The sequence below is a fragment of the Hemicordylus capensis genome, chromosome 5 (genome assembly GCF_027244095.1).
Source record: "Hemicordylus capensis ecotype Gifberg chromosome 5, rHemCap1.1.pri, whole genome shotgun sequence".
Taxonomy (NCBI): domain Eukaryota; kingdom Metazoa; phylum Chordata; class Lepidosauria; order Squamata; family Cordylidae; genus Hemicordylus; species Hemicordylus capensis.
Genome location: NC_069661.1, coordinates 243,161,249 through 243,173,944, shown reverse-complemented (window position 1 = coordinate 243,173,944; position 12,696 = coordinate 243,161,249). Strand labels below are relative to the sequence as shown.

At 46.0% G+C, this 12,696-nt stretch overlaps 1 protein-coding gene across 22 annotated transcripts in view; it reads right to left on the bottom strand.

Annotated features, from left to right (window-relative positions):
* The window catches only part of PLEKHA5 (pleckstrin homology domain containing A5), a 261,638-nt gene extending 249,151 nt beyond the window's left edge, over positions 1-12,487 (bottom strand). For 4 of the 22 annotated variants that reach the window (XM_053252334.1, XM_053252337.1, XM_053252339.1 and 1 more), the window contains exons 1-3: positions 12,214-12,441; positions 11,926-12,002; positions 5,611-5,668 (exon numbers count right to left, since the gene is read on the bottom strand). In XM_053252334.1, coding sequence (XP_053108309.1) covers positions 5,611-5,668; positions 11,926-12,002; positions 12,214-12,305 — 227 coding nt within the window. In that variant the 5' untranslated portion in view covers positions 12,306-12,441. Of the gene's footprint in view, positions 1-5,610; positions 5,669-11,925; positions 12,003-12,213 lie in introns of all 22 variants that reach the window. The other 18 variants (XM_053252338.1, XM_053252340.1, XM_053252346.1 and 15 more) reach the window with 11 other exon arrangements.
* Between the last annotated feature and the right edge of the window lie 209 nt (positions 12,488-12,696).

Sequence of the window (12,696 nt, the reverse complement as noted above, 5' to 3'; positions counted from 1 at the left end):
AACTTTGTCTGCTAATTAAGTGCCGTCAGGTCAATGTCGACTCTTAGCAACCACATAGATAGATTAGGTTAAAAAGTAGCCCCGGCTATTGCAGGAGAAACAGATGAGAAGTGCCCACTCTGATGGCGGGGGTCAGTAAGGTGCAGCGTTGCTCTATCTGACAAATGGCTAGCCTGCAGGCAGTGTGGCTCTTGGGCGAGGCGGGAGAGAGAGGAACCCCTGAGTTGTCTTCTGGGGCACCCCCCTGGCTCCACTCCCGGAAGGGTGGGGGGCAGGGGGGTTCCCAGCCAAGAATCTGAGCAGCCCTTTGCATGAAAGCAGCAGTCTCCAAAGAAAGGGGTTTTTTTGGTGTTTTTTCAGTGGTGAGGTTCAAGGGCAATCTATACCATTCTGCTGAAGGACTGGTATAATAGTAGGATTTCAACCCTTCCTCTTAATGGCTATGAGATTTCTATTCAGGCCTCCTAACCACTCAGCTATGGAGGTGCCTAGTTCGTGTTCCCGGAATGGTATTCCTTCCTTTCCTATCTGGACCTGGTTATCTCCCTGGCAAAAGAGTTGTGCTTCTGGAGGAAAGTGCCTTGTTTGGGTGCCAAAGGATTCAGACCCCTGGCTGAAGGAAGCCAGGAGATTATGACTGCAGACATGGGTTACTACCCATGACCACTACATTATGGTGATAACGGTGCTGGGAGAGGCCCTTTGGGCACTGTATGCGAAAAGGGGTACAAACGTGTTTCTGTGGCAGCACTGTGGTGTTTCTATTATTGCAGCATGTTGACGGGTGCCTTCCATGAATGGCTGGTGTGGTGGCAAAGGTGACATTATGGTTGGTGGGTGGCATTTGAGTTGTTAGGAACACTGTGCTACTTCATCGCTTCTATTACCATGATTGCACTTATGACACTGATGCTGGGGAAACAAAGCATCTCAACTAGCTATGCTTGTGGAACCGTCCATCTTAGCTGGAAGGCTGTCTTGCCCACTTACAGGAGTCCAATTCCTCTTGTGGCAGAACCAAAATCAGTTTCCAGCTCACAAGGAATAAGGGGAGCTCATCAGAAGAGGCCATTTTTGCATCCCAGTATTAGGACATTCTTGCACCTGCCTGTGAAGACTGTGGTCTTGACCAAAGCAGATGGACTGCCAACATAATGCAGAACAGTTCTAGGGTTTTTACTAAGTACATGGCAAGGGTGTAGTGCAGGCTCAATGCATTCTCCAAACCCTTCACGTTTCAGAACAAGAGATTCATGAAGGGCTATCTTCCCACATTGTGCTAAGAATGCTGCAGAGAAGGGGAGCATATGCTTTCAGAGCTATGGCACAATATTTAGATAATTATTTCAACCACAACAGAACGACTTGATGTTCAAGTACTATCAGCAACATGTCCTTCAGCTAGCAATTCTGATAACATCCTGTATTTAACATGCCACAGAAGATGCAAGATTGAATGATTAGAAATTGTTCTTTTCAGCACAAAAAGCTCAGCACAGATTACTTGTTTAACTGGTATGTTAGCAAATTCAGTCCAAAATTTCTCATGTCACTTCTGTGTGACAATGTTTCCCACTAGTGCCCCATCACTACACTAGACAAATGGGGTAGATTAAATTCTGTTTTAAATAAATATTGTTATATTGAAGGAGCAATTGTCGCAGACTATAGCCAAAGCATATTAAAAAACAGCTTTCTCCCAATTCCAGTTGTTGATTTAGAGAATAATCCTTTTGAAAACCCAAAAAAGGATGTATTTTGATAACACAATGTTTTGTTTAAAGTAGTTCTACAATTGTTTGGAACAAGAGAGTCAAATCTAATCATGCAGTGATAGTATTCACAAGATCCAAGATGAACCATAATTGAACAGCTCATATAAGCCTTGAATTAAGCATCTATGAAGATCAGATCAGAACTACAGATGTTTGCGATAAGGTAGGATATGTTTTGCAGCTCACAGCACAATCCTGTTCATGTTTACTCTGAAGTACATACCACTATGCTCCCAAGAAAATGTGCATGACCACAGCCTCTAACTCTGTATTGTCAAAAAGATGTTATTTCCTTGTCAGCCTCTGGCAGCATCCTCTTGCTAGGATGCAAATGAAGTTGGCTACTTGAAAGTGTAGTGTTAGTAACTAGTATTAGCAGTCCTTTAACAGTGGCTGACATCCATAGCACACACTGAATAAACATTTCATGCATGCAATGGGAAAGGAATATTTTTAGCAAGTTCCCCCTTCCCTCTGCAGCCCTCTGTGCCTCCAGAAAATATGCCTCCAAGGATTCCACAAGCCTTCAGGACTCTTCCCTGGACATGTACAAAACATTATTCAGTGTACACATCAGTCTGGATGGAAGCCAACACAAAAAGCAAAAAATTACTAATCACTTAAGTATATTTAGTTTACTGGAACATTTAACTTTCTCTTGAAAATGAAATACTCTGATACAATTGTGTGTCCAACGCATAATCAACTGGTGGAATTCTCTGCCACAAGATGTGGTGACAGCCAACAACTGGCTTTAAGAGGGGTTTGGATAACTTCATGGAGGAGAGGTCTATCAATGGCTACTAGTCGGAGGGCTATAGGTCACCTCCAGCCTCAAAGGGAGGATGCCTCTGAGTAACAGTTGCAGGGGAGTAATAGCAGGAGAGAGGGCATGCCCTCAACTCCTGCTGTAGGCTTCCAGTGGCATCTGGTGGGCCACTGTGTGAAACAGGATACTGGACTAGATAGGCCTTGGGCCTGATCCAGCAGGGCTGCTCTTACATTCTTAACTTCTTCCCACAAGCTTACATTAAGGTAAATCCCACTGATTTCAATGAGATCAAACGTATGCATATACAGGATAACAACTTTAGTGGACAATTCGCTGAACACTAAATTGCAGTGCACGTCAAATGAGCACTTGTCTGCAACTGACCCAAGGCTTTGCAAATAAAATATTACAGGTAAGATGCTGTACAAATGCTGGCCATTTGTTTCTTACCTCGATCCCCCAGTCACGAAAAACACATCTACCTTACACAAGTCATATCTAATCCACTTGTGGAACTCTCTGCCACAAGATGTGGTGACAGCCAACAACCTGGATGGCTTTAAGAGGAATTTGGATAACTTCATGGAGGAGAGGTCTATCAACAGCTACTAGTCTAAGGGCTACAGGCCACCTCCAGCCTCAAAGGCAGGATGCTTCTAAATCCCAGTTTCGGGGGAACAACAGTAGGAGAGAGGGCATGCTCTCACCTCTTGCCTGTGGGCGTCCCAGAGGCATCTGGTGGGCCACTGTGTGAAACAGGATGCTGGACAAGATGGGCCTTGGGTCTGATCCAGCAGGGCTGTTCTTATGTTCTTAATGGACACTGTTCTCCCTAGACCAAAGTATCAAACTGGAAACTATACAGAATTTCCCCCCAAACTTCTCAGTCATTGATCAAGATTTTACACATTTCCCACTGTTATTACAAGCCCATTTTCCCAGGGCCACAGCTAAGCTAAGGTAATGAATAAAGCCGCATAGGGCTCAGCTGTGGGGAGGCAATACTGCAAGGGCTGGGCTGAGAAAGACGCAGCTGCAAAGTCCTACAACTGTAGTATTTTCACTCAGAAGTCAAAGTGGGTGACATACAGACTTCTAAGCCCTGGTGGCAAAATGTCTGGCTACAACTACATATGTTAAAACAGCCTGGGCCCACCCACACACACTCACACCACGGTCAATATAAAAATCGTATCACTTGGAGGCATATTGTAAAGTGAGAGACGGGAGCCCAAACAAGAATCAAAACCCCTCAACGCTAATGCTCCGCAATAATTAGGCAGAAAGACTTTCCCTGCAACCAGTGATAAACACCACAAACACAATCACAAGCAACATGCTTACTCAACAGGGCTTTCCCGCCTCCCCAGTCTGGCTGCAAGCTGTCCCCCTTTCCCTTCAACAGTGTGCAAAGAGGCACAACAGCTGCAACGCAAGCAGGGAACCTATGGAAGTCAAGGGGCTTCTTTGTGAGAGTAGAAGAGCCTTGCATGTGGAAGGGGCCCAGTGGAGGCCAGGCTGTGGGTAAGGTCCACAGAAACATCAGTGGAAGGAAATAGCCATTAGCATAGTTCTGAAAACATTTAACTTCATGGGCTGCTACAGTAAGTAGGTTCTATTTCCCGTGCTTCTGCTTAGACAAGAAGTTGTGTTTCTTCTCTGGATTTTGTTTCAGCTTTTCTCATGTAATGCTCTAAAGTGAGATATGAAACAGACCTTTTATGAATGGAAAACTCCTTCCACATACAAAAGTGCACCTTTGGATCCAACCCAATATTTTTCAACTGTTTCAAGCTTCTCGGTTACTGATGTGTATCACAATCACATATACCAGCCTAGTATAAAACTAGCTAGCCTAGTTAGCCATTTATCATCTCAGATGTTGGCTGAAGTGATTTTGGAGACAACTTTCTCCTGAATATTCAAAGTGGCTGAAAGACATTCTGAAGACTCTGAAAACAGGCCATAGCTGCATATGATACACCAAAGAACGCATACACTGAAAAACAAAGCCTGCACAACAGGTTTGTAAAGAGAAAGCTTAAAAATGAAGCAGGAACTTAATGAGAGGAATACATATATCATCATTTAACAGAAAAACAATTAGTGGTGGTCTAAGAATGGCTTAGGACAGAGAGATCTGGATGTAGGATACCCAGACTTAAACTCCTGCTCAGCTGCAAAGCTTTACAAATATGGCACGTATGGGCAGTTTGAGCAAAACCCAATTTCTCAATCTGATCAAACCTGCGAGCATGCTAAGATCAGCTTGAAACCCTGCTTTCTGTGCCATACTGACATGGGCGGGGGGGGGAGGGGAATCAGACTAGCAGGTGTAGGAGACGGAGCTGTTGTAGTGGTGGCATAAACTTTGGAACATCTTCTACAGGCAGATCCATCAAGCCCCCTCTTCATCTGCCTTTCAACATGCTTTGGAAATATTTGTATTTCAGCAAGCTTTTAATGTTTAGCTATCTGCTGCTGTGAGATAATCATATTGGATAATGCTGGTTTTATTACTGTCATTTTATTCAGGTTGCCTTTGTGTTATATCTTTACTCGGTGGTTACTTTTTATTTTATTTTTTATTTTTTTGCTTTATTCTGGTAGCTGCTTTAGGAGCATGTAAGCAAAAAACTGGGTATAAATAAAGCCACCACTATCTACATCACAGGATTGTTACAAGAATTGGAGTGGGAGAGATTAATAAAACCAGGTATACCTTCCTCAAAGCTACTCCAATACAATTATGCCATAGAAGACATTCATGGGTGCATATGGACATTATACTACTCTCTATCCATCCCCAGCACAGCTTCCCTCCAGCTGCTATTGCTGTTGTCCATTTTATGTTTCTTTTTTAGTTTATGAGCCCTTTGGGGACAGGGAGCCATTTTATTTATTTTTTATATCTATGTAAACCGCTCTGGGAACTTTGGTTGAAAAGCGATATATAAGTATTCACCGTATAATGTAATTCGCTGTAAGGTAAGACATAAAACCATACAGTACACATGTGCAGTCACGCATTCCATAACATTATTTTTGGCTTAGATTACTTACTTGATGTAGTATCTTGCGCCTTCAAAAGTATAGGCTTCTTCCCAGCCTGTGGGTAAGTCTAGGGGGGAAACAAATGGAAGTTGGCTCATATGATCAAGTTCAATATAACAAGTGTTTGTAACAACTTAACTTCATTACAGTCCACACTATATTAAACTAAATCAATATTGCCAATTCCACACCTGATGCAGGTCCAGGTTTTAACACCACACAAGCACCAGTAAAGTTTTAAATGGTGCAAGAAAAATGTACACAACACACCCTTGAAAATACTTACTAGTAAATCCTAATGAGCTCACTGTGACTTGTTCCTTTGGACACGTACCTAAAGACTGCTACCTTGGGTAAGCATTCTTGACAGCAGCCAACATCCAGACTAATACCATGCTGATGCAACAGTGTTTTCCATCATGCAAGAGATGCATGTGTGATTTTTTTTTAATGTTCCTCCCTCCTGCAACTAACTAAAAATATGTCCCTGAAGGACCCTTAGAGACAGGTTCTCAGAAGGCACAGGCAGACACAGAGGGGAGGGAGGATCACCAAAAATCACACTCCTCCATGTGATGGAAAACATTGTTGCACCAGCATGACACTAGGCTGGATGTCTGCCTGTATCTGTACATTCCACTCGTCTTGCATACTATCACTCCAAAAAACTGGTCAGCTTCTTCTCGCATCCATAGCACTGGTTTAAGTGCACATATTCCTTCAGGCCCTCCTCATACTCATGTAACCGTGTAAGTTGTAAGACATTTGAATAGAAGTCAGTTCTGGAAATGATCGCATTCTGTGCTGTCACATATATCCCCAATGGTAGCTGGTTAAGAATCACAATTGAAGCTATTTATTATGACAGCATAATAGCATCATCTCGCCAGGCCTTCAAGTTGTGCTTGCGAGTGTTTATAGGGCAGCCAGTATTACAGAGATTTCATTTTCACTACTAATCTTGCACAGTGAGATAATGCATTTTTCTCCACTGGGCACGGAAACAGCAATTGCTTGATACTCTGTTAGGAATCATCTGCTAGGACTGTCCATTCCTTTCACTAGAAAAAAGCAAGACCATGCAGTGAGGGGAGAGAGGAATTGGGCCTCTACAACTATAGGTGTTAGTTTCTTAAATCACAAGCTTTGCTGTCACTTAGCCTAGAGTACTTTCTTTTTCTTTGTTGTATTAATACATCTGCCATTGCTTTTTATAATACATAACAGTCTTTTTGAGCATAAATAGGAAACTTATGACTAAAATTCTCAGAATACATGCTTACTAAAATATTTATGGGAGATAAAATCTTCTGAAGAGATTTTTATGCTAATAGGACGTATTACAAGAGCTAGATATAGCAAACTTGTTCATTGCACTCATACAGTACTGTATTGTGGACAAATAGAGAATTAATTTAGAGTTACTTTGCTCCAGATAAATATAATGAGCTCAAACTACAGCTGGGAATATTACACAACCAGAGTGCAAAAAAAAAACAAAAAAAACCCCACAGTGATCCCCATGTATGAAAAGAATTAGCAGCAGTTGGTGTATTAGCACAATTTGTTATCCAAATATTATCATAATTCTATTCAAAATTCATCATGCCAACACAAAAGAGAAATTCCATTTATCCATGAACAAGTCTGGGTTGTCACCCAACATCTTTGAATGCACAATATACAATTGGCAACACTCAGACTAACATTGTGCTCACAGATAATTTTAAATCACGCAAGGAGAGGGCATGATTTTCGGTAAACCCACATTCCCCGTTTTGGGGAGACACATGTCCAAGGGTGTCACAACCTTCAGGGACATTTTCTGGAGACACAGGCAGCTACACAGAGAAGGGAGAAAATCACACAAGATTCCCTTCCACTCGCTTGTGTGATGATAAACACTCTTCTGCAAGAACGGTACATGAGTCTGGATGTCAGCCATTGCCTTTTCATGAAAAACGTTCAAATATTTTGGCATAACTGGCAAATATATAGATTGGAGCAACAGTATGTACCATGGAAAAACAGGATACATTTGAAATATGATTAGATAAAAATCTCAGGCCCAACAGAGCCATAGTCATCAATGCAAGGACAATGTCATGTGTGGAAAGCAACAACATTCAATCACTAAATCACTCCCGGAGCAACTGCCCTTTATCCTTTCCTGCTGAACTCAAGAGGATTTCCCAATTAACACCAACAGTAATTTCACAGAAAGCAGGGAGCTCCCCTCAATTAATAAGCAGTTCTGCTTCCCGACTTTGAAACACATCTGGCAAGAAACTACTCCAAGCCATTCCCCACAAATAGGAAGCAAGATAAACAAGCAAGAATCTCTCCTCCCAAACTGCTCTCAGCTCACGTGGAATAAAAGTGAAAGAGCAACGAGATGTGCAGGTCAGCAACATGCAAGCATGACAGACCAGTCCTTCTAACCCATGCAACATCTCTGGGCTGCCCCTCCCTTTCTTCTCTCTACTGGAAACATTTACACAAATGAAAGCTATTCCATTTCTAAATACCCACCTCCCCATCGCATTGGCAACCAGTATGCTCTGCCAGCAGCTAGAGTTGAGATTTCCAGAACGCTTTGCTTTAGTTTCTTTCTTTTTTAAAAAAAAAAGCAAGCCGCTCTCTGCTGCTTCTCCTGTCAATGGATGAGCCCGATGGCACAGGATCCACACAAATGGCACAGGAGCCTGATTCTACCTTCCGTCTCCCCCTCCCACCCACCCCTGCCAGTCCTCAAGCTCCTGCCTTCTTTCCAATCCATCCCACCTCTCCACATCACTTAGAAACCACCCACTCTCTTATCCTCGATGGAGGGGGAAGGTTTCTAGGTGAACACACTTAAGTGTAATCTATGAATTTCTAAAAACACCCATCATTAGATGCCAAGATCCAGAGACTATGATACTGAAAATATATGGGGAGTTGATTTCATGTTTTGCTCATATCAGACAAAAAGCTCGATGTACACGGAGTGGCTGGAGAGGAGAGGAGAGGAACAAATGGGCTACAGTCTACAGAACTGCACGTAGGTTATAAAAGGAAGCTAGACAGAAAAGATGGGAGAGGGAAAGAGTTCGCCTCAAGACAACAGAAAGCTTCACTTCACTTTTAGATAGCACACTTTTAGAACTCCTTTTGTTGCAAAGGATGCATCTAAGTTTCCCTTTATTGAAGAGAACCCAACATTTAACCTGTAACTGAGTATTGTTGGTTTTCCTTACTCATTATTAGCCCCACCAGTGCCACTGCAATCCTGAATGGACCACTGCCACAAGCCCATATTGGATTGTTCCCATGACATCTGCAAGATTCCCCATGCAAATTTTTAATATAGGTCTGTTTTGTTTTACTATTTACTTGTAGAGTGAGGCAGCACAGAGGGAGTAAGAACAGACATAGGAAGCAAGACAGATAAGCAGTAGCTTCTGGCTATGAAACAAATTAGAACATGAGAACAGCCCTGCTGGATCAGGCCCAAGGCCCATCTAGTCCAGCATCCTGTTTCGCACAGTGGCCCACCAGATGCCGCTGGAAGCCACAGGCAGGTATTGAGGGCATGCCCTCTCTCCTGCTGTTACTCCCCTGCAACTGGTACTCAGAGGCATCCTGCCTTTGAGGCTGGAGGTGGCCTTTAGCTCTCCGAAGACCTGTAAGCAGTTCAGAAAGCTTGCCCAATAACTACAGATCTGAAAACCAAAGAAGTGTTAAGAGGACTGCAGGGATCTCTGTATCTTCGTCTAGCAATAGTGTTTTTCCAAGAATCTGAGTGTATAAGAAAAATGAAGTGAGGCTAGCTGTACAAATGCAGGGAAAGCTATGCAGAGGCTGGAATCTAGCATCAACAGGAAATAGCTAAGTATGGGTTTAAAGCTTCTGATGAAGATTTTAGGGGTTAGTTACTGGATGGAGTGTGAGCAGAAGGTTGTTGGGGCTGAAAAGGATGAGAACAGGAAAAGGCAGTGGTTAATCAGTAAAGAGGGTGCTAACAGAGAAAGAGGAAAACAGTAGTTTTAAGGTTTGAGGAAAGTTAAGGGTGCAAAGATAGAAAAGGGCTAGAGAAAATGGCAAATATGTAAGGGAACTGCCTGAATTAAGATGAAGAAGGTTGGTAGGATTAAGAGTTAACTGGAATCAGCAGGTTTGGGTTAACTAGGCTGATCTGCCAGTGTTGGGATAGAGTTCAGAAGCCCCCCAAAAGAACTGTTTAGGGATCAGCTCTTTTTAATGGGATGGAGCATCAATGACAGTACAGTGCAAGATTCAACATTTAGAATGGAACATCAGAGAATCATCTGAGCATTTTCCCCCACATTACTAAAGAGTATTTGAGCCTCTTGCCCACCATTTATGCCACATGTGACTACGTTCATACAGCACAGAACACATAAGAGCCTCTGAATGTACATTCCAGCAAACATAAGCTTTGCATTCACATTACAGACCAGTTTATGCAAAAACCAAATTATTCCTTGTGTGAAAATGCCCCAAATTCCCTCTACTAGAGTCTAGATATAGGATACTGGCAACAGGCGAGATATTTAGGAGTTAGACGTCTCAGTGAGAAGAGGAGATCCACTGGGGAAAAAGCTGAGAGATCAGTTGGCTTTGGGAATGTGATGACTGAAGAGGAGTGACAATGGGTAAGAGGACAATGTGTACAACGTTAAGGGTCAGTGAGTGAAGCATATAAGAGTTAACTTGGTTAAATTGAAAAGAGAAGGGGTGTCAGTGAGTGAGGGCTTGAGAGATCAAGTGTCAGTGAATTAGCAGGAAGGGTCTTTTGTAAATGGGGAAACAGCTGGCTGAAAACAAGACCACTGAAATAACAGTTAAGCTTTTACTCAAGCAGTGGGAGGGGCAGTGGGAGTGGATCAGTAGCTTCAGGACTGGTTGAACTGCAAGAGTAACCAAGCAGTCAACATGTTTAGGGTACCAAGAAGGCAGTACGTGTGATTGAGAAGAGCCCCCGAGGATCTCTTGCAATGTTGCAGGGAACTGAGATCATGCAGCTGGGAAGGTGGTGGCATGATTTTCCTCTCTCTCTTTTTTTTTAAAGGGGCTGATGTTTAGACTAGAAAGAAAAGGCATTCAGTGAGAAGTCTATGGAAGAATCATCTTAGCTGATACTTGGCGGGGGTGAGGGAGGCTTTCAGTAGTGAGAGGATGAGAAGAATGAGTGTCCAGTGTCAGGACTGAAGCCCAAATAAGAATGGACAGTCAAGTATTTTTGGTAACAGGGGGGGTGGGGTGGATTGTCTTGCACTGTATTAAAACAGGAGGAATTTTCCATGTAGAAGAAAGCAGAAGGGTTAGGAGGGAAGGCAACGGAGGGGGAGGTGTGTGAGGGAATGCATTAGCTGATGGGGTGAAGAATGGGCAGTCAGGAGCAGGTCTGAAGAGACCTTGAGGACAAAAGTTTTGGGCACATGCATGCATCCCCCTCTCTCTCTAAATGGAGACAACACAATCTGGTCAGTGGAGAGGTCAACAGAGAAACAGTTGAGGAGGCAGCAAAGTTGGAAGGGGTGGGGGGAAGAGGGATCAGAGGACTGAGGGGGGGATTTGAGAGGTGGTTCTTTCAACATACATAGGAGAGAGAGAAGAGTCAGGACTAGGTCTGACTAGTGGCTAGAAAGGAAAGATGCAAAGGCAGGGCTGGGGTAGGAGGACAAGTCGCCCCACCTGAAGGCTGGCGGAGAGGAGGAAAGAGAAGCATGGGCGAGCCAGAGACAGGCTGCAGGTCCCGAACAGTGTCCAGTGAGTACAGAGTCAGTACTAGGTCTGAGAGGTTCAGGTGGTTAAAAGGGAGGAAATAGGAGAGTGGGGAGCAGGGGAGGGCAGGGAAGAGGAAAGGGGCTGCAGGTCCCTAAGAAGATCCAGTAAGGAGAGGGAAGAGTCAGTACTCGGGTCGAGGGATCCAAGTGGCTAGAAAGAAAAGATGCAAAGGCAGGGCTGGGTGGGGGGGGGAGCAAAGGAGGAGAGCAAGTCGCCCAGCTGAAGGGTGGAGGGAGAGGTTTAGTGGGGTGGGGAGAGACGCGTGGGTGAGCCAGGGGCAGTTTGCAAGTCCTGAACAGAGTCTAGTGAGGAAAGATGGGGGGGGGTTGCAGGAGAGGTCAGGGCGGGGCAAGAGGTCAGGGCGGGGGCGTCAGGTAAGAAGGTGGCGGAGGAAGTGGCGGAAGAGGCGGGGAAAGAAGATGAACCCCCACCCGCAGCCCTCTCCCCGCACCCCGGCCGCCAGGTGCTCTACTCCTCCCCTCCCCGGGCGGAGGCGCCCCTTCTCCGCCCGCCCGGCGCCGGCTCCCTTACCTGGGCTGCGGCGATGCCCGGTGATCACCGCCTCTCCCGTCAGCGGGTGCAGCCAGGTCGTGCTCTTCGCTTCCTCGCTGCGAGGGGTGGGGAGGAAAAACGGGGGGAAAGTGGTGAGCGGCGCGGGAGGGAACCGGACCCCCCCTCCCTCCCGCAGCCCGCCCGCCCTTCCCCGGATCCCGGTCGCCGCCGCAGCCCCACCAGCAGGAGCAGCAGCCCCGCCGTCCGTCCCCCACCCCGGGCGGGCAGGATCGCGCCCTCCCGCCGCCCGCCCGCTTGCCTGCTTACTTGATGAAGAAGATGCGGCCGCCGCGGCTGACCCCGTAGCTCCAGCTGGCCGGCAGCGAGCGCAGCCGCTCCGCGCTCAGGTCCGCCGCCATGTCCGAGCGCAGCCCGGGCGAGAGCGGCGCCGCGGGCACGAGCAGCGGCAGGGAGCGCGCGTCGCCCTCCACAGCCGCCCGCGCGAAGCAGCAGCACCTGGGCGGGCGGGGAGAGCGGGAGGAGGATAGAACAGCGCGGCACGCCCCGCCCCACGGCCCGCCGGCCGGCCAACCAGCGCCGCCGCCTCGCCGCCCCCACCCGCCCGACTCGGCCGCCGCGCGAACGCGCGCCGCGAGGCCCCGCCCCGGTGGCCCAGGAGCGGCAGCGCGCCTCCTATCGGAGGTGGAGGGGAGTTGTTGCCGCTGGGAACTCCTGGAGTAGAGGCGGAGCGCGGCTGGAGTGGTGTTGTCGTTGCTGTTTTAATTATTATTATTTCGTTGTTGTTTTAAT